Here is a 22,839-nt window from a genome sequence, read left to right as displayed (position 1 = left end):
ACCAGTTACGGCTAGTTCGGTAATTTTTGATAAATGTAAGTAATCACATAACCATCACCACAAAATATTAATAATTTCCATCACCCCCCAAAAAATCAGCCTGTGCCCCTTTTATAGTCAATCCCCTCCCTCCAACTCCAGCCCCTGGCATCCACTTTCACATACACAGTATTTCTGAAATCCATTCAAGTTGTTACATGTACAATCCTTTTATTACTGAGTAGTATCCAATTTCACTGATATGCCATAATTTGTTCTTCTATTCACCAGTTGATGGGCATTTATGTTGTTTTCAATTATTGGCTGCAATGAATAAAGCTTCTATAAATATTTGAATACAGTTTTTACATGGACTACATTTTCATCTCTTGGGTAAATACCTAGCAATATAACTGAGTAAAAGTGTGTCATTAGAATAAGAATGTTTAACTTTATCAGAGACTGCCAAGTTGTTTTCCAAAATAGTCAGGCCATTTGCAGTGCCACCAACAATTTGAGAGTTGCTTCACATCTTTGTCAACACATGATATTGTCATGTGTTTAGTTTGGAAATTTTAGTTATTTTAGTACATAACTCATTTTTTAAATTTGGTTTTCCTTAATGATTAACGACATCGGCCATCGTTTCAGGTGCTTTTTGGCCATTTGTATATTTTCTTTGGTGAACTGTTCAAATCTTTTGTCCATGTAAAAAAATGGGTTGTTGTGTTCTTATTACTGAGTTGCAAGAGTTATTTTTAATATATTGTGGATAAAAATCATTTATCAGACATATTTTGCAAATATTTTCTCCTGGTCTGTAGTTTGCATTTTCTTTTTCTTAATATCTTTTAAAGAACTGGAACTTTTTATTTAAATAAAACTAGTGGCCTAGTGCACAAAATTTGTGCACGGGGGGGGGGGGGGGGGGGGGGGGATCCCTCAGCCCAGCCTGCACCCTCTCCAATCAGGGATCCCTTGGGGGATGTCCCTATGGGATCGGGCCTAAACTGGCAGTCGGACATCCCTCTCACAATCTGGGACTGCTGGCTCCTAACTGCTCACCTTCCTGCCTGCCTGGTCACCCCTAACTGCCCTCCCCTGCCAGCCTGGTCACCCCTAACTGCCCTCCCCTGCCAGCCTGATCTCGCCCCCAAATGCCTCTGCCAGCCTGATCTCGCCCCCAACTGCCCTCCCCTGCCAGCCTGGTTGCCCTTAATTGCCCTCCTCTGCCAGCCAATTTGGTTTTGATTGGTCGGTTTCTATGCCAGTCAGCGTCAAAAGCTCCTCCTCCTAGGAAGCCATTGGCTCCTCACAGTTGACCCAGATTTGGTTCTTTTTTTGGGGGGGGGGGGGGGAGAGGGGGAGAGTGGGTGGGCTGTTTATTAAGTGGTTATTACAGGGGTCAGACCACATAAGTGGTGTCAGCCCCAGTAATGTGACATCTCAATGTTGATTACAAAGCCCCCAAGGCTGGTCCTGGTGAGCCCCAAGGTCAGAAATGAAACTGAAAGGCCTCGGTCACATGCTGCTTCCAGGTGTCCAGGCTGAACAGCAGGGAGGAGATGCCCATGACGTGCCAGGTCTCCCCACCGGACACCACTGAGGTCTGGTAGGACAGCAGCTGCACACCTGCCTCTGCCAGGAGCCCAATCATGGTAGGCAGCATGGTAGGGTTGGAGGGCTGAGCCCAGAACAGGAGCAGGGGCAGAACCCTGCGGAGAGGCACTTCTGGTCTGAAGGCAGCTCCGTTGAGTGCCCACAGCACAGGTGTGGTGCCCTGGACAAAGCCCACAGCCTGGTAGGGGGCACCTGCCAGGGGCACGCTCAGGAGGCCTTCCCCGCATCCTTGCTCTCCTGGCACAGTGGGGTTATGGGAGGTGGTTACATTGAGGCCGGCCTCCTTCACCAGCAGCTTGGTGTTCACTAAGTTCACATCCACATGATTAGAAGCATCTTTGAGGAGGCCGACAATGACTGCGGGGCTCAGGCAGTTCCTGGCATTCTTCAGGTGCTGTCATTCAGCCCTGCATTACCACCTGGATGGTCCTTTTGGGGGACCCTGCCCAGGCTCGCATCAGAGTCCCCAGAGCTTCTGCCAGACCGATCCAAGGTGTGCGGAGAGAAGGCGCTGGTAGGGGCCTGGGCATTCACGACCCCCGCGAGGGATCTCACCTTCACCATGTCCACGAACTGGACAGCGATCTCCTCCCCGCAGCAGCTCTGGGCCTCCTTGGTGCTGGCGCCCAGTTGGGGGCAGCTGATGACATTCTCGTGGTCCACCAAGGCATGGTCCCAAGGTGGCTCCTCCATGAACACGACCAGTGCTGCGGCCGCACACTGCCCAATTGCAGGGCCTGGAGCAGGGCACCCTCGTCCACGATCCCTCCGCGGGCGCAGTTGACCAAGTGCACGCCCTTCTTGCACAGGGCGAAGGTGCTGTCATTCAGCAGGCCTTTCATGGAGGTCAGGAGGGCGATGCGCACAGTGATGAAGTCACAGAGGGGGCAGATCTCCTCCAGGGGCAGCTGCTGAACGCCAAAGGAGGCCGAGATCTCTGGTGAGATGATGGGGTCATAACCTACAGTCTTCATCCCAAAGGACTGCATCCGGACGGCCACCTCTCTCCCGATCCTCCCCAGGCCAAGAATTCCCAGGGTCTTTCCATTCAACTTGGTTCCCATGAACTTCTTTTGGTCCCATTTGCCATCCTTCATCAAAGCTGTCACCTGGGGAATCTGCCTGACCAGACACATGATCATCCCACAGGTGAGCTCCGCAGCACTAAGACTGTTTCCACTGGGAGTGTTCATGACCAGGATGACCTTTCTAGTGGCGGCCTCCAGATCCACGTTGTCCACGCTGGTGCCAGCCCTGCCCACCACCTGGAGCTTCTCTGCTGCGTTGATGACATCCGCAGTCACCTTGGTGGCCGAGCAGAGGATAAGGCCTTTGTAGTCCTGCAGCTCGGCTATCAGCTCCTCTTTGCTCAGATTCTGCTTCTCCACCACCTGCAGCCCTCCATCTTGCAGGATCTTCTGGCAGCAAGGGTCCAGGCTGTCACTGATGAGCACTTTCTGTAGATCTGCGAAGGCCATTGCTGGAGCCGGCCTCGGGATTGACCCCTCTCCCTGGACAGAAACACCTCTAAGCCCCCAGATTTGGTTCTGATTGGTCAGTTTCTATGCCAGTCAGCATCTCTGGGCCTATCAACGGGGCCTGATCAGAAAGGCGGGGCTGATCAGCAGCCCCGGTGGAGTCCTGGAGGGAGGCCAGATTGGGAGAGAAAGAGAGAGGCAAGTGCTGGTCAAAAACTGCCACAGAGCAACAGATCAGTCCCTGCTTCTCTCTTCAGGCCTCTCTCCGGCCCTGATTCGCAGTCTGCAGAGGAAGCCACGGCAACCCAGCACTGACTTCCAGTCTGGTCCAGCTTCGGTCGTAAAGGTGTTACACCCTGGCTCTTTATTATAGAGATTCAGTTTATCAGATTTTTCTATTATAGTTTCTGCTTTTGTGTTTCATCCAGAAATCTTTTCTAAACCAAGGTCATAAAGATTTTCTCCTTTGTTTTCTTCTAGAATTTTTATAGTTTTAGCTCTTAGGTTAAGGAATATGATGCATTTTGAGTTAATTTTTGTATATAGTTTAAGATAAGGGTTGAATTAATTCTTCCCCCATATGGGTACCCAATAGTACTTGAACCATTGGTTGAAATGACTGTCCTTTCCCTATTGTGCCATTATCAAATATCAATTAACCATATGTTCTATTTTTGGTTTCTCTTGTCTGTTCCATTGATTTATATGTCATTCCTTAGGAAACACCATATGATCTTGCTTTCCTGCATTTAACATTCTCCACCTCCATTACATCTTTGAGGAAGCAGTTTATGTAAGTATACTACCCTCTATGTAAATAAGACTTATTTTCATTTATCTTACAGATAATTCTTTCAAGACAAGATTTAATACTTTGCAATACAAAAGTATATTTGTTTAACTCTATCATATTATTTTCTGATTATAAAAGTTATACATCTTAAAAACTTTAATCACTTCCTACATTTTGTGCCCAAGAATCCTACAGCCACTTCTGTTCTGAAATCCAAAACTTCCTACTGTCTCAAGTCCCTGACTTAGGAGAACCTGCCTGAAGCATCCCAATAAGCAGAGGTGAAGGTGGGAGGAGCAGAGAGGAAGGTTGAGTTTCTATATAAGGTCTTTATCCTCTGGGAACTCCAGGTGGTCATTAGTAGTAACTTTACTACCTCCCAGAAGGATCAATCCCCATCCAAACAGCCTATTATTTCCCAGTCCTGGCCATGATTTCTCTGCTCCCCTTTACAGGTGGGTAAAATTGGAAGTTCACTCCTTGCCTGGCTCTGCTGCTTCTATAAGGCTACAGTTTTCAAAGTCTAGGGCTTTCCCACTCATAACTAGGCAAGCCTCCGGTCATGAAGAATGTCTATTACTTCAGGATTTCTTTTGAAAGAAGTCCTTACTTGCTTTTATTTATGCTACTCTGTGAAAGGGTATAAAAATGAAGGGCACAGAAAAAACAGGGCCCCACAGTTGTAAGGAAATATATAGTTCATGGCTGGATCAGAGGTCAGTGGGTGAGGTGTGTTGCTATGATTTACTAGTAGTGCTTTAAAGCAGAGCAATTTAATCCTTTCTGTGTGTTCTCTGTAGCACCAACCTGGCTTTAAATATTGGTTTAAAAAAAGGAAAAAGTTATAGAATAAGATAAGAAAAAGTAGCCACACTGAATTTGCCTTCCTTCACCACCAAGGTGAAATACTAATAAAGATGTGTGTGTGTGGGTGTGGGGGGAGGGGGGGGGGAGGGGGGGGGGGGGGAGGTAAGGATAGGGAGGGACATAAAGTTTCAACAGCACAGAACATTAGGCTTACAGTCACCAGAAGAATATCCATCAGGCAAAGCTCAGGTGAAGGCATGAGGAGAACCCACTTGGAGGAACAATGAAATAGGCCAGGGCCCTCCGCCTACCCCACAGGATAGCCCAAGCCACGCTGGAGATGGATGCCAAGCTGCACTGCCCCACCCCACCCCAGCACACACGCTGGGGGAAGCTGCTTTCTGAGTGGCCAGAATCATCGTGAAATTAGACTGGGGAAAGAAGTGGAGGATGTCCCTTTATACCAAGGGAAGTGAATTCAGAAGGGAGAAAATCCTAAAAGAAACATGACAGGAACAAGGGAAGAACCTCAGCATACTTCAGATTAACCAGGAATAAACTCCACTTCTCCCAGAACCAGGATCAAATAGCAGAACCAGGAGAAATCTATTTGGGCATACAGGTCCACACTAAATAAAAAATTTAAGAATGCCATAAAGTTGCATGGAATCATGTACAACACTATCCAATTTCATAAGAGAATGACTCTAACAGCATTCAGAAAAAGAGTAGCAGAACAAGGACAAGCTCTATCCACAGTGAATTTAACTACAAAGATTTATAAACTTCTCCAAGTCAGGTTTGGCTAAAAAGAAAATAAAAAAGTTGACAAAATACTTGTTGGCATAAAATATGGAGACAGAAAAAAAGCACTCTAAAAAAACTCAGAAACACCTGCTCTGTACTCTAAATAAAATTCAGAAAAATATGGATGCTGTGAAATAAGACATCAAATAAAAAAAGAAACAGACTGAAATAACAAAGGCGACAGCTGAAAGGTAGAAATGAAAACAGCTAAATAAGTAAAAGTTAGTAAAGATGCTGAAAATATAATTACAAAATTAAAAATGTGCATTATAAACAGTAACAAAATCAACCAAAAGAAATTTAAATGAATGGCATGGACATGGAGCACAAGTTTGATAATTTTTGCTAAAATGCAGAGAACTGGAAGAAAAACAAACATTAAAAAGGTGAAAATGACAATATTTTTTTTAAACTTGAGAACTGCATAATAACAAACAAAAAGTTTACTTTTCTCTAGAAAAATATATGTAAGAACTCCTTCATCAGACCCCAATATGTGCAAAAGAATGACTGGTGACATGTAAAAGTAATGAAAAGGGGGAACATTTCTCCTTATATGGTTATTGATCAATCAAATAAGTATTTGAGGAAAAGGCGAGTTAGCTCCCATTTTGAATGAATAAATCCCAGATGGATTTTAAGGAACACAAAAAGGTTTGGTAATCCTGGAACGGGGAAGGTCTTTTAAGGTATAATCCATCTAGGAAAAAAGACAGACTTCATAAAAGATTGGACTTCATAAAAATATAAAATATTCACAAGACAAAACAAAAACAAAAGTACCATAATTAAAGTTCAAGATAAATGATAATCTGGAAAAAAAAATATCGGTAACATAGCCTCCAAATAAAAACAGGCCTTAACACCCCAAGGTGACTACACCAGTGGGAGAGTAGGCTAAGAACACTAACAGGCAATTCATAAAAGGAGAGCTATAACTCAGCAAGAAACATGGGGAAAATGTCCAAACTCACCCAGATTTACAGATATGCTTCAATAAGAACGAGATTAATTTAAGAAATATATTTATAATTTATGTGTAAAAGGTAATAGAGATGGCAAGGAAAATTTGGGAAGACCAATGAAGGGCCTTAAAAACATGTACATACCTTGACCCAGCAAGTCACCATCTTATAATGAACCCTAAGGAAATCACTAAATATGCATATGAAAATTAAAAATAGTAACAGCTAACATTTATTGACTAACGTGGAGGATCTAGACTCGGCAACGCACATGAATCTCTTCAGGTAATCCTCACATTGTTATAGTCAGCAGCTATTATTACAGATAATGAGATAGAAGACCAGACAGGTTTAAATAACCTGTGCAAAGTCAAACAGATAGGCAGTGGAACTGCAACTTGTCTAACTCCAAAATGCATGCTCTTTACCTCTGCTATCTATCCTGCCCCTGTGGGGATGTTCACCTGAGTATGTTCTAGAATGATAAAGAATTGCAATCCGTCTATGTATCCAAGAATAGGAGACTGATTAAAAAGTTATAGTACATCTATCTACCCAATACATGGCCAAAAAAGTCACACTCCCACAGAAGTAGAATAACATCAGAAAATAGACACTGTACTATTACATGAAAAAGCCTGTTAAAAAGCAGTAAACATGCAGCGTCACTCCAAATTGGAAAACATTTTTTTCTGTTACAGGATATTATATTTAAAAGGTGATAGTGGTATGATAATGGTCAGTAAAGATTATCTCTGATCTGCAAGACTGTTATTTTCTTCTTTCTACTTCTTGTATATCTCCAACTTTCCTACTGTGACCACTTACAACTTTTAATCCAAAAATAAGTTACTTAAAATATATACAGAAAGAGATTCATGCATGCCCTGAACAAGCATATAGCTGATTTATATTTTTAAAATGTTAAGCTAAAATTTGGGAAGATTTATCTTCGCTTAACATTCAAGGGGGAAAAACACCAGACACTACATACACAGAAGTTACTCTTTTTCTAGAAATCTGCAAGCCTTCCTGAATCCTTTTCACCCTTCAGAGACTAATGACTCCTTGCTATCCGGGAGGGGTCAAGGGTAGCTCTTGGTATGACACTAGCATGAGGCTCCATTGCATTTGCTGTAAGACATTCTGGCAAGCTTTCTTAAGGAATCTCAACCAGAAAAAGGAGATGTTCTCCAATCACTGGCTATCTTCCGCTTCCCACTTAAAGTCCCTCAATGTATTAGAAGTACACACAGTAAACTCAAAGTGATCAAAGGAAGTCTTTAATGTTAACCCATACTTTAAATAATAAAAATACATTATTCCACTTTTGAGAGACTCTGACAAATAACCCAAATCTTACACAGTGCCTGGGATGTAATAGAGCATCCAGTGAATATAGATTAAAGGAATAGTGAATGAATAGGGTTCACACTTGGCCCAGCTATTGCAGGAGGGGTTTGGGAGTATAGGAGCCATATTTATATTATACCCTTGGCTAACCCACTCTAGTACCAGTGCCAAGAATTGATGAAGATGAGAGCCTGTTCACAGAAGGGAGGGGAGGCAGGGCTTGGCCTTAGATCTGGAGTCTCGCTGGCCAACTGGGTGATTTCTCAAGTTTAAAGCCACACTAATGGGTAGGAAGAATCACAGATACCATTCTCCACTTGTTTGTTTGTTTTTAAATCATCACCTGAAGATATGTTTTATTGATTTTAGAGAGAGAGGAAGGGAGGGAAAGAGAGAGAGGGAAACATTGACTGGTTGCTTCCCATACACACCACAACTAGGAATCAAATTAGCAGCTTAGGTATGTGCCCTGACCGGAAATCGAACCCACAACCTTTTTTGGTATACAGGATGATGCTCCAACCAGCTGAGCTATCTGGCCAGGGCTCCACTTTTTTTAATTTTTATTTTATTTTTTAATTTCTGTTTATATTCAGTATTATTTTTGTATTACACTGTTGATTGGATCTTGCACTGGGTTCATTTCTCAGCTCTGGTTGAACCTCAGTTTGGATTCTAGTCTATCTGCAATGTCCTCCTGGCAGAGGCAGCAGGCCTCATGACTTTCAGCTGCTAGTTATTAGTTTTTCATGACAATTCTCAAATGTCCATGATCATTTTGTCTGTCCCTGGGAAAACTAAGGAAGAAAAAAGGACAAATATCTTGCTTGAGGGCCACAAATAGAAGTGATAAAAACAAGATCTTTTCCACCACTCTTTGCTTAGCACAACTGAGCTAAGGTGCCTCTCTTTTAGATTAGCAAACCTATCTAAATGTCATATTTCTTTTCATTAGTGTTGCCCGATAGAAAAATCTGTCATCTTTGAAATATCTCAGCCCCTCCTGCTCCCCTGTATCCAGTTGGTTAAAAAATCATGTTGATTCTCTCCAATCATTTTGAGCCTGTCCTTTTTTCCTGACCTCAGAGCAGCTGTTTGGTTCAGCCCTCGATGGGGCGTGCTCTGCCTACTATGTTGCAACTGTCTTCGTCCTCCAGGTCTTTCCATGATCAAATACATGCTCCACAAAGCTGCCAGTGTTACACTCTTCAAATCAGCATCTGACCTAGTTAACACCTGTGTCGAACATACTTTTGCTATCACCCACCAGCCATTTCAGGAAAGCACTCCTTCATCATTGTTAATAATCCTGCGTGGGCCACAAGGTTCTGTGGACTAACCCCCTCCCCAGCCTACCCCTCTACCACCCTCACAGAGGTAACTGAGGACCACCAGAGACAGGCACAGGATCCAGGCCATCTGGATCCATCTGCTGCAGGTCATGTGACTCGTCTGAGATTGTGAAATTAATCACGTGATTGACTGGCCCTATACTGATCAATCAAAGTCTGCCCTGGGATCTTCTGCCAAAACTGTTAAAAAAGACACTCCCTTCTCAGTGATGCAAGCTCCAAGGACTGCTGAGACGGGACTATCTGGAACATTCCAATGATGAAAACAGCCAATACCAAGACAAGCAGAGGTCACAGATAATGGAAGCCAGAGAAATGAGTAGGAAGGGCTCCCACAAATGTAAAGATGTCACTGGAACCACCAGACCCTACTGCCATATTGGCCTTACCAACTATGTGAGCAAATAAATGCCTTTTATTTTCCCTTTAAACTATTCTGAATTGCCTTCTTGACACTTTTGTGTGTAATAAAGTCCTAACACACACAGCTCCACTTACTTAGAAACTTTTAACAACATCTCACTTCCTACAGAGAAAAACAAGCAAACTCCTTAGCAAAATATTCAAGTTCTTCAGCAAAAGGGGCCATCTCAGCTTTTCACCTTTAACATTCCTGTCCCAGCCTGAGTACTTTCAAATATTAAAATAATAAAATCAGTACTCTCTGGTATAGCCACCACAGACCCTGATTTCTGCCCCCATGCCATTGCTCATACTTCCTGAACCTGAATTATTCTTCTATCCTCTCCTTCACTACTGAGTCTCCCAGACCCAGCTCATATTAGGCACCAGGATAGTATTTTACACCATAGTTTTCACATGGATGCATATCTCTCTCCTCCTGGACACTTTGCAGACAAGGAATGACACTTTCTAAAGTTTCATCCCTAGCACTTGACCATCTGCTTCCAAGAGCAGAAGCTCCACAAATGTTTGCAGCACTGCTCAGAAATGAGAGACTGAGGACTGAGACCTGTTAGACTCTTAATTCTGCCTTACGTTAGAATTTTTTGAAAATTAACCATATCACCATACAACCTAGTAATTGTATTCTTGGGCATTTATCCCACTGAAACAAATTAATGTTCATATAAAAACCTGTATACGAATGTTTTATAGCAGCTTTATTTGTCATTTACCCAGATGTGAAACAACGCAGATGTCCTTCATCAAGTGAATGGTTAAACAAACTGTGGTGTATCTATATAATGGAATACTACTCAGCAATTTAAAAAAAAAAACTATTGATATAAATCTGAAAGGAATTATGCTGATTGAAAAAAAGCCAATCCCAAAAGATTACGTATTATATGATTCCATTTATATGATTATCGTGAAATGACACAATTACAGAAATGGAGAGCAGATCCGCGGTTGCCAGGTGTTAAGCATGGGGGTGAGATGAGGGCGAGGCAGATGGGTATTGCCATGAAAGGGCATCGCAACGGTTCCTCATGGTGATGGAACTGCTCTGCATCTCAACTGGATCAATATCCTGGTTGTGATACTGCACTACAGCCCCATAAGATGTTACTATTGGAGGAAAGTGGGTAAAGGCACACAGGGTTTCTCTAAATTATTTCTTACAACTGCATGTGAATCTATAATTATCTCAAAATAAACAGTTAATTTTTAAAAATAACTAACCATATCCCAAATCTGAACCAAAAACAGATTCCCAAGGAGTACCTTAAAATAATCATAGTTCCAAGCAAAAGATCTCATTGTGGCTAGCAATATAGTAGAGTTTTGCCTACAAGAAGCAAGGAGCTCTTTGGAAAAGAGGTAGAGAGTTGTTCTCGTCAACATGAGAGAGGAGAATTCTTTACATATGAAAACTATTTTCGGAAACTGGAATGGCAAATGAAATGTCAAATACTAACAAGAGAAGTGCCCCTGCCCAGAACCCTGAGCAGGGCCCCTGAGTGACAGTCCATCTCTCCAAGTGCATGGCTGGGCCTCCATGGGGATGAAAAACAGCCACTGATGGGCGCAATCTGATCTGTTTGCCATTTAGATCCATGTGACTCACTAAGGCTGGTGCATTCATATCTAAAAATACAGGAAATCTGCAGCCTAGGCACATTTGGCTCATTGGCTCATGGGTTTTTGATTCGAACATTGCACATTTACAGATAGTAGCTTTATATTTATACTAGTAGCCCTGTGCACGAAACCGTGCGCCAGTAGCTCGCTTGCCAGTAGCTTGCTGCCCGCTGCCCCGCCCTCCTGTAGCTCCCTCCACCTGCCTCCCGCATAGCTTGATGCCCTGCCCCCTCCTGTAGCTCTCCGCTGCCCGCTTGTAGCTTGCTGCCCCACCCTCCTGCTGATCTGTGATCTAGTTGTTACTCGGTCAGTCGTTATGCTTCACGGCATAATGACCATTTGCATATTACATCTTTATTATATAGGATGGGCCAGCTGCAAAAGAGGTTCTGCTGCTCAAATGAGAGACTAGGCTGAAATCTACAAGCAAAGAGAATCAGAAGAACTATCTGCTTATATACATTTTATCTGGGCATCACATGACCCCTTCTCTTTCACAGGGAACATGAGACTGGAGGTCCTTTGTAGGCTAGAAGGATATATTTCCTCAGGCCCTGGGTGTGCCCCACTAAATGCCTGTCTCCAAACAGGACCAAGGGAGTCATGAGCTATTAAAGACAGAGTAGGGTGTGGTGGTCACATGAGCCACCTAGCACCACTGGGACTGGCAGGGCCAAGTCTACAAACAGAGAGGGTGTGGTGCCTTGGATCTGCCATTTTTTTCGTCTAGTCTGACTCAGTACCTCTTCCAATGATTCCCACAGCCATGACAATGGTGAGTGAGGCAGCTTATTTCAGGGAGTTACCTCTTGGAACAACCTGATTCCTTCCCTATGTGCTGTCCATATTCAGGAACCTGGTGACTTTTCAGGGGCCTGTCTGGCAGAGCCAGAGCTGCACTCACCCATCAGGACACTCAGCAACTTCTGCACTCTGGAATTGACCCCCACGATTCGGTACAGCCCTTGCTCATTAATACCTGAGAAGAGAAACAGTGATGATTTAATTAAAGGTACATCAAAACACAAGTCAAGCCAACCCAGCCAAAGGCACTGTTTTCATTTTCTCGTTCCTTCTAAAAGCCACTCTAATTAAAGTCCCCTGTCACTCAGCTCTGCTCTTAGCGAAGGAGTGAGATTGGTACAGCTGTCTAGGATTTCACGGGTGTGCTGCACACTTCAGCCCTCATGTTAGTTCAGTCATCAGAGGAGAAAGGAACCTTTCTCTTCTGTTGCCAAAAGCAGCATCTGAAGAGTTTTGAAAGATGCAAAATATATACTTTTAAATAGATCATAGTTAACCAGTTTTTTAATTTAGAAAGCCAAAAATGACATGACAAAAAATTCATACTTCACAATTTATTTTCACAGAGAGAATGAAAATATTGAGCTGTAAGGCAAAGACATTTTTAATTTTGGAGAATGTTTGCCAAGACTGAGAAATTAGAAAAACCATTCATTTGTAATGTAAATATTCATTATATAATTTAAAAAAGGACTAACTTCATTCAACCCAAGGAAATGTGCAACTGAACTAGAGGGGGTTTACCTTCAAACACCCAAACAGAGAACCCAAAACTAACCCACCTCAGTACTTTGTTCATGTAAATACAAAGATGAGATCACCACTGTGTCATTTACCAAAGGGGACAATTCAGACCGAGTGAGGTAAAATGACTTTTCTCCTGTTAGTCCTAGGCCAATCATATCTGATACCTTTCTCTCACTTCCTTTTTTATCCTGAGGCCCATTTTACAACCACTAGCCAAAGAGAACTTCTCAAAACATAAGTCAGTTCAAACCACCTCTTTTCTTAAAAACCTTCCAGTAGCTTCCCATTGCATTTAGATCACAATCAAACCTCACTGTGCCTACAAGGTCCTACATGATTGAGCTCAGGCCTACCCCTGACCCTAGCATCAACCATTCCACTCCGCTCCAGACACACTGGCCTTCCTGTTACTCCAGCAAATCAAGCTCAGGCCCCCAATCACAGCCTTTCCTCCACCTGCAACCCTCCTTTCTTAGATCTTTCCATCATTCAGGTCTCAGCTTAAACACAACCTCTTTAATGCATCCCATGACCAACACTAATTGGCCAGTACCTGGCCCTGTTTTCTTTTCTTTATAGCAGTTAATATCTAAAATTATCTTTATTGGGTTTCTTGTCTATCTTTCTCCCCCCAGCTACAATATAAACTCATAATACAGTGATTCTGTCTTCCTCACCATTGTATCCCCAGCACCCAGATCAGTATATATGTGATAGAATAGAGTGAATAATACAGTGAGTTATACTCCATCAGAGCCACTACTTTGGAGTCAAAACAAAATTTCCTGGAAGAAATGTGGGAAAAGGCTGATTCTACAACACCTATCTAGAAATGGAACTCATGAATAAAAGCAAGTGGTTTGGAATGAGGGGCCTCCACAGCTAAAACAGATCTATAAAAGCATGGCATGATCCCGCATGGTTCATGGCTGGAAGACCCTAGTCAAAAACGAAGGAATGGGCCCCAAGTTACTCAGTAGCAGAACCATTATTCAGTGATGGGGTGGCTTGAAGGGCTTCTCCTTTCTGAACTGTTATCTCTTTCTTTTGTCCTTGTGCTTTCCTGGAATTTGACACAATCCCGACTCCCATTGGGCAATGATTAATGAACCCCAGAGAGCATGGGAGGTCTGGTCACCACAAATATGTATGTACATACATGCACTGCAGTAGGGAATAGCCACTTCCTTCATGCCTTTATGTAAAAATGGTTTTTAACTCACTGTCTTTATGTCCTCTTAGTGCTAAATGAAACTTTCTCAGAAGTTGAAACATCATTTTCAGAAGCAGAAGCTAAGAGACCAATCCAGTTGGTGACCCTCCTCTTCCTCACCACTTATCCTGTATATTTTCTGGCTTCATATCAGAAAGAGTCACCCTCCTGAGCTATGGGTATGCATTTATCACACTCTCTGTGAAGGGTTTTAAATGATTAGGTTTCTCTCTTTGTTTTGGCTGCTGAAAACTGAGCGGCAGACAGGTGGCCCACCGCAGGCAAGTATATGAAGGTGCCTGGGGAGCAGAGAGGAGGGGGGTTCTGTTTTGAACTCACTTTTGGCTCCACGTTTATGCCTCTACTTTTGTTAACCCTGGAGCTCTTATAGCTGATTCTTTTATTTTTAACCATTTGTATGCCATAGGTGTCTATAGACACAAGCGGCGGACCTTTTTTAATTAAATTCAAAATATTGTGGCAATTAACTGGTTAAATAAAAAAGATTTCAAAATGCCTGTTGAAAAATTATCTTAGTTACACCTACTTTTAAAAACTTAGAAACTGCAGTTATGGAAAACAGATAAATCAAAGAAAGAAGGTAAAAACAGCAGAGAGACCCACTGACAACACAAAGATAGCTGTGCAGGCACGAATCTCCCCTCTCCCCGCTACCCCCAGAATGGGTTCATGCTTGGCAGGCTGTTTTAGAACTTGCACTTTTCACTTACTATATATAACCAAAATCTTGGGTGTCAATAAGTATATCTCCACTGCATTTTTAGTGATTCAGAGTTTTTTTACTGCATGCATGTAGCACTGTTGATTTAACCAAATTTTGAGACATTTGGCTAGTTTCTGATTTTTAACCTTAATAACACCTTTCTGTAAACATCCTTATAACTCAACCTGGTCCATGTCCTTATTTCCTCAAGATCCACTCCCAGAAATGTCACTTTATATTCTCTGGTTACATTTTGCATTATCTTTGCAAACTACCTTAACTCTTTATTGAAGAAAGGTATAGTAGAAATAAGCAAACATTTTAAAATGTTAGTACATATTAAAATAACTAAGTTGGATAGAAGACTTTTTTACTGGATACATAGGAGTACAGGCTGTTAAGGTTAATTTTTTTTCTCTCCCTCTACTCAATGCTTTATAGCCTTTATAAAGATGCCTATATTTCTCAACTGGCAAGAGTTATGGATCCTGCTTTAAGTGATAGGACTTCTTCCAAACAAATAAAAAGGGCTGGTAGGTTGAGAGGCTGTAGAAAAAATAAGATGCACAACTTTGCCAATGGTTCATATCAAGCCTAGTGGAAGACAATTATCAGCTTTTGTAAGGGACTCAACAGACCAATTCACTCAAAGCTCCAAACTGTTAGAACCGAGGAATCGCCTTTGTGGTCACCTCAGAAGAGGGGATGGAGACCATTGGGATGAAACAACTTCCCTGATCTCAAAGCCCTGCTCCTCTGGACCCAGGAAAGGTCAATGTGTGATAGGCAGGGCTGACCACAGTGCCACTGCAGGAAACTAGGGGCCTGGACTTTTCTTTCTGCCTGGATGGTCCCAAGCAACAAGCTCCCCAGAGCAGGTTCTTAACCTGGGGTCCATGGACATTAAGAAGTCCATTACAGAATTCAGGGTGTCTATGAACTGAGGAACACAATTACAGCTTTATTTTCACTAACTTCCAACTGAAAATTAAGCATTTCCCTTCCATTACAATATAAGCAACAAATCACAGTAGATTTAGCAGTACCTGCAATTTGGTCAGAAGTCACAGATGTTTTCATAACATATTACAATTGTTACAGACACCTTGAAATATTTCTGAATGGAGCAACTTATCAACCCACCACTTATTTAAAGTGTTAACAAAGAAACACATATTACTGCATCGCAACATATATTATTAGTACTTGAATAACTGAACTTCAGTAATTGGTTTCCTTTTAATCCCAAGTATTTGATATGTATGCATATAAAGCTTTCTTCAGATTAAAGCGGTCAATGACACCAAATTGGTTGAGAACCTCTGCTTCAGGGCAACACAACTCATAGAAACACACTGGCCATGGAACTTGGGGGTTCATGAGTCACTTAAAATCGGAAATCAGCAGGTAGCAGGTCTCAGGTCTGACACCTCTCCAAATGTGTGACCTTCGCTGAGAACAATGTCATCTGTTGAACTACTTACCTCTGGTTTCCACAGCGTGGATGCATTTCCTGATTATGCTGAAGCCAATGCTGTCCAACTGTGCAACTGAAAGAGGGAAAGAATAGAGTTCAAGTTTCTGGCCGCGCAAACCAACCTTGGGACAAGGCATGACCAACCCAAGATGACTCAGTCCCATGGTGTAGGCACATATCCTTTTAATTTTTCCCAAAAAAGGCATGGAAATATTTTTTTAAAGCTGTTATTCACTGAGAGCTTACCACATGCTGGGTACAGTTCTAAGTGTTTTGTGTATATTATCTCATTTAATTTTCACAGTAACTCTGCAAGTTTATCATCAATGTGTAGTTGAAGAAACTGTAGCATACAGTGATGAGCACCGTACCAAAGGAATAACTAGGCATCCTTTAAATTGTTTGGTTAATATCAGGAGCTGGAGGACTGTTTATTGGTCTCCTTCAAAAAGCATAAATGTTGGAGAAGTGATTGACATAGATTATTTCATTTTTTCCTAAGCAAGTCCTCTAGGCTGATCCTATCATTAGCCTCATATTAAAGATGAAGAAACTGAGATTTGGCAAAGCTAGGTATCTTGACCAAAGTTGCAGGTCTAATATATGGGAGACTCACTCCAGAACCCGTATAACCAACTGCCTTAAATGTGACTCTGAGTTAAAGAGAGAAATAAACTCCTGCTCAGGTTACTAGAAGAAGAAGAAAAAGACCCAGAAGAAAATTAAAACAGCCGAGAACAGAGAAGCTACCTGAGGCAGAAGAACTAAGGCAGGAGGTAGAGTCAGCCTCTGTGTGCTCTCTGTGGTAACTCAGCGGGTGGTGACCGTATTTTCCATCAGCTCCCAAACCCACTAATGTCACTCAGCAAACAGATGATCAACAGCAGCAACGTTTTCCACAGCACAGAACTAATTCCCACCCTGACAACGAAGCTGGAAACCCACCAAAATCCATCCCCACACTCTGTTACCCAGTAATAACATCTGTGTGGTTATCTTTAAGAATGGGTTCATCTTTGACCTCCTTAGGATATCAGGAAAAAACATTCTGCAAATGAATGTTCAGAGTAGAGAGGGAAATGGCCAAAGGTATGAAGATGAGTATTATAAATGATTTGTCATCATCCCAGGGCAAGAAATAAACTTGTACACTCTGAGCACTGAGCAGAACTGGAACTCATCTTGGACCTAATCCAAATGGAATCTTTCTCCAATTCTTAATGTCTATGAGTAAACTTAGAGCCAATGAAGATAAAAACCCTTTTTAAAAAATCACTGACAATTATCCAAATCAAACTAGAAAGGAATGCTAATTTCCCAAAACTTCTCTTCCCAAAGGGAAATAACTCTTGTTCTTACATGCATGCTTAGTGCTTAGTGGTACTTATTATAAACACACTTGGTCTCTAGGATAGTAAGTAAAGTACTAGAAAAGGAGGAAAAGAGTGCTTTTCTACCTGGAGACCAACTGCTATACAAAACCATTGCTCTTACTTTCCCTTAAAGCTGTAAAAAGCCTAATAAGTCAATCCCTTGCTTTTTTCTAGTATGAACCAAGTATTTACTTTGCAAATTGTGTTATATTGGGCTTTCTAACTGGAAGCTGGAAGCCATATCAAAATTATTTTTCCAAGTGAAACTCAATTAACTCATGCCATAGATATTTCCTAAACTTAATAACAAATTATAACACACAGGCCAAATAGCTATTGGAACCGAGGAGAAGATTTTTTAAAATAGCTTCATTGAAATATAATTCACATATCACAGAGTTCACCCACAATTCATTAATTTCTAGCATATTAACAAAGTTATCAATCACCACTATCAAATTCTATAACATTTCCATTTCCCCCTTCAAAAAACTCATACACATTAGCAGTCACTCTCTATTTCCCCCTTATTCCTGCCCCTAGAAACCACTAGTATATTTTCTGCCTCTGTAGATTTTCCTATTCTGAACATTTTATGTAACTGGAATCATACTATATGTGGTCTTCTGTGTCTAGCTTCTTTCATTTAGTATAATATTTTCAAGATTCTTCTCTGCTGTAACATCAATACTTCCTTCTTTTTATGACGAAACTAGAGGCCCGATGCACAAAATTCGTGCAAGGGCCTTGGCCCCAGCCCCTGCTGCCACCACCACCACCACAGCCAGGGCCCTCTGCCGCCTCTGCCTCAGCCTCGGCCCCCTGCTCACTGACCCCTTGGCCAGGGGCCTCTGCCACCTCTGCTTCTCTCCCCCCCCCCCGTGGCTTTGTCCAGAAGGACATCCAGTCTAATTAGCATATTACGCTTTTATTATTATAGATACTATTCTATTGTCTGGATAGACCACATTTCATGTATCCATCAGCTGCTGCTTCCCCCTTTGGGCTATTATGAATAAATGCTGCTAAGAACATCTGTGTACAAGTCTCTGTGTGGGCATACTTTCATTTCTCTTCAATATATGCCTAGGAGTGAAATTGCTGGGTTATATGGCGACTCTATGCTTAACTTTTTTGAGAAACTGCCAAACTGCTTTCTAAAGCACTGCACCATTTTACAATCCCACCGGCAATGAATGAGCGTTCCAATTTCTCCACATCCTTGCCAACATTTGTTATTGTCTTTTTGATTATAGCCATTCTAGTGGGTGTGAAGTGGTATCTCATTGTGGCTTTGACTTCATTTCCCTGATGACTAAGGATCTTGGGCATCTTTTCGGGCACAGGGGAGGGTTTTCTTCCTTTTTCACAGTTTATATAGAGCCTACTAGAATGTATTTGTCAGAGGGGAAATTACTTTTTATACTTAAGGAGGTTTCCAAAATGTTCATAACTGACTCAACAGTCAGTTGAAGCCTTTTAGTTCTTCCTGTGAGAGGTGGTTAAGAGGATCCTTGCATAGGGATGAGAGTCATAGAAGTCTGAGAGAGAACTGTCATTTTGTATAGTGTTCTGTGAGCAGCTAAGGCTGATTCCAAAGTTGGATGTTTTAAGAGTAGGTTTGTGAACACGGCATCAATGAACTTCTGTTCAGAAAAATGATTATTTTGCTTCCTTACCCCATGAACATTGACAAAAGTTTTGAAAATTAGAAATAGCCTGGTAGCTGACAGTGATGAGCCCAGTCGCAAGAAGATACATGCTCAAAAAGCCATCAGCAGAAGAAGCTGAAAAAATGACAGAGCCAGATATAGCCTTATAGAGGCAACTCAGTCCTTGAGTCTTTTCATGTGGAACTGTGGGAAGCAAGATCCTTTCCTCAGTAAGAAACAGGTAATGGAAAAGAATACAATAGAACCTTCCAAGTACACTGCCAAAAAATTAAATTCCACTAGCCTACATTAACTACAATTACTTCTTTTGGAAATCAGCAAAGCAAAGCCCCCCCCCCCCCAAAGTCTGAGTAAATGTTGATCCTTTGATTTTCCCAGCATCAGAAGTTCTCCAATTTGTTCTAAACCAGCAAACACCTTCTTTAAATAAATCTTACACAGATATTACACATAAAGACCTTACACATAATGCAGGTAATGTAGTACTCACTAGTATATATTAGTTCAAATGTATATATTGCTTACATATTGCAAAGTCAACCATTAAGAGCTCTAGGTAACTGCTGGCCTGTGATGTTGCATAGTGACGATAATTATTGCAGTTATAAACAGATAAAACTGTGTTAAGAAATGGAATGCATGTCAAACCACTGTGCCCAACAAGAAACTCATGAAGTACAACTTTGTCACCTTTGCTGTAGCTCTCTAAGCTGAAACTGCTATAAGGTACATCACTGCCTGCGGCCCCACACTTCCCTGCAGCTCTGTCTCTCCATCTGTGCCTATTACTCTCTCACAGGTTTGACTTCTACTCTCATCAACCTGTGTTTCCTGCTGATGTCATGATTAGGTTACAAATGATTAATAACTGCTTTATTTAATGTGTCCTGAGTACCACTAATATGATAGGGACTACAGTGCATACATTAGCAGATCATTCGTCCTGATCTCTGCCTAGCAGGTTCCTAATCTAAGTTAATTGAGACCTCCTACTCTGAAAATCGAGTTCCCACTAAAAGGTTTAGGACAGGATCACCACCGAACAGTTGCTAATGACAGAAAAAGTCTGATCGGCCCGACAGATGGAAGCGGTTCTTCTTAATCCCCTCAAGCAGGTGATTCAGCTCTTTCACTGAGCCAAGGCTCAGGAAAGGTCAGGGATTTATTTGCAATTTCTGTATCCTTATAATCTCTAGAAATAATCTCTTATTAAATATCTACTAGGCTTGCATTATTCCCTTAATTTGACTTGAGATGAGTTGTTGCAGGAACTGTGACTCCTATGCCCGCCTGACATTCATTGTCTTGCGGCCAAGGTTTATCTACCTTCCTCAGCCTCAGGGTCAGCTCTGCCTAGGTTTACGCACAGGGCAGCCCAAACAGTTGCCATATAATGACTATTCAGGGAGCTTGCACCAAATACCCAGATTGACCTGCCAAGTTAGAAACGTGTCATCCTCTTAACTTGCATTTCAACTTTTGAAGCCTTGCTTCTTTGTCTCCTTTTAAAGAAAGGAAAGGGCCCAGGTCACACAAACCTATTTTCCAAAGTTCTATAGAGAACAGGAGAACACTGGAGAGGTGGGCTGACCCTCAGTCAACAGGAGTCTTAGGGCACAAGTGGGAGGAGGATGCTGGGCAGACCACTGGGGTTTATGTTATCATGTCTAGGATAAGAACTCTGAGACTAGAGAGGCAGGTTAAACCCAGAAATTGACTATTTTGCTGTTTACAAAAACTCAAATTATTTTCTTGTCTATAGGAAGGAGGCTGGTGGGCCAGGTAGACAGAGATGGCTTTTAGCATAACCACCACTGCCATGTTCTGAAGCTTCTAGTACCTCATGGTACATCACTTGAGACACTTTCCCTGGCTCCTTACACATTTAAAAAAATGAGGTGTGGCCCTGGCTAGTGTTCTCAGTGGTTAGAGCATCGGCCTGAGCATCAGAGTATCTCAGGTTCGATTCCCGTTTAAGGGCATGTACCTGGGTGGCAGGTTCCATCCCCAGCCCCGGTCTAGGTGCCCTCGTGCAGGAGGCAACCAATCAATGTGTCTCTCCCACATTGATATTTCTCTCTCTCTCTCTCTCTCTCTCTCTCTCTCTCTCTCTCTCTCTCTCTCTCTCTCCCTCCCTCCTCCTCCCTCTCTTCCTCCTCTTCCTCCATCCCATCTCTCTCCTCCCTCCCTTCCACTCTCTCTAGAAATCAATGAAAAAAATGTCCTCAGGTGAGGATTAAAAAAAATAAAGAGGTATGTAGGTGATAGTAGAGGGAGAGAACTACAATAAAACCATGAGCATAACCCTTAGCACCCCCATCTTTGTTACCCCTCATATCCAATGACCACCAAGACCCTCAATTTTATCTCTGGGTGTCTCTCAATTTTGTCTAGTTCTTTCCATCTTCACCACCACCACTCCAGTCCTGGCTTCCAGCATCTGTTACCAGGACGGCTTCAATAACCTCCTGACTGGCTTCTTTACATCTTTCCTGGCTTCCTCCAATCTGTCCTCCACATTGTAGCCCCCGTGATCTTGACAAAATCAGACCATGGCACTTCCCTGTTTAAAATCTCTCTGTAGAACCCCACTGCTCTCAGGAGGATAACCCGAATCCTTAACATGACCCTCAGGACCCTTGTAGTCTAGCCCCAGTCTGCCTCTCCAGCCTTGTCTGATGCCTCTCCACTAGGTCTCAGCATCCCAACCTCACTGACTTATGTCCAGAGCATCCAACTTGCCACACTTTCTCCCCAGCACAAGCTGTGAATTTCACCTGGAAGCCCCTTGGCCCAAGTAACTGAATTTTCAGGTCTCCCCTAAGTATCAATTCCTCCAAAAAGCCTCCCTGACCTCTCTATCTAGGTTAATGCCCATCACACACTAGGATATAGCACCATCAACATGTTCATCAAAGTATACAGCACAATTTCAAGCTTACATTGAGTTGTCTAATCCTACAAAAAAATGTCTACCAAACAAGATATACATCCATGAAGGCAATGGTCCGTGTACATCTTTATTTTATTCGGTACTATATCTCTGTCTTTCACGGTTTACTACATTGTTGGACAGGAAGAAGAAGCATTCCATTTTTCATTTTGTGTAATTTTTCATTCTGGGTGCATGGACAGGCAAATGGTGACTGACAGTGGGGAAAGATGCTGAGGGGCAGTGTGGTGTAGTCAAAAACGACCTTTCAGATTTCAACTGATATTAACCCTCTGACAGTAGGTGAGTTATTGAAGTTTCTGACCCTCAGCTCTTCCATCTTTTGTGTGGAAGCTATGGTTAAATAAAGAAATGAATGGCCTGATCTAACCATTTCCTTCCTTCCTTCCTGTATCAATACAAAGAGGTACTACCACCGAGCAGGACAGCCCCCAAAATGAGTTCAAGATAAAGGAAAAGCAAAAGCTGTGCAAGCCAAGACATGAGACAGAAGAGACAAAACCAAGTTTAGGTTTTCCTGGAACTTTTAGAAATCCTCTGCTTGTTCATCGAGGCATTATCATCACCGAGTTGTATGTGGTGGCATGAACCTTGGGCTGGCGAGGGGCAGAGGGTGGGGGTTCCTCCTCATCACAGTAACAGGGCCATATAATTAGTCAGATGGCCCTAAAGGTT

The 22,839-nt window shown here is 42.3% G+C and overlaps 1 protein-coding gene and 1 pseudogene across 2 annotated transcripts in view; both read right to left on the bottom strand.

Annotated features, from left to right (window-relative positions):
* The window catches only part of ARHGAP26 (Rho GTPase activating protein 26), a 408,401-nt gene that overhangs the window by 164,351 nt on the left and 221,211 nt on the right, over positions 1-22,839 (bottom strand). For both annotated transcript variants that reach the window (XM_054717998.1, XM_008140911.3), the window contains exons 13-14: positions 16,173-16,238; positions 12,105-12,179 (exon numbers count right to left, since the gene is read on the bottom strand). In XM_054717998.1, coding sequence (XP_054573973.1) covers positions 12,105-12,179; positions 16,173-16,238 — 141 coding nt within the window. The remainder of the gene's footprint in view (positions 1-12,104; positions 12,180-16,172; positions 16,239-22,839) is intronic.
* Positions 1,475-3,077, bottom strand: LOC114231764 (D-3-phosphoglycerate dehydrogenase-like; annotated as a pseudogene).

Source organism: Eptesicus fuscus, chromosome 6 (assembly GCF_027574615.1).
Source record: "Eptesicus fuscus isolate TK198812 chromosome 6, DD_ASM_mEF_20220401, whole genome shotgun sequence".
NCBI classification, from domain to species: Eukaryota; Metazoa; Chordata; class Mammalia; order Chiroptera; family Vespertilionidae; genus Eptesicus; species Eptesicus fuscus.
The sequence above is the reverse complement of the archived record's forward strand: the minus strand, read 5'-3'. Positions and strand labels throughout refer to the sequence as shown.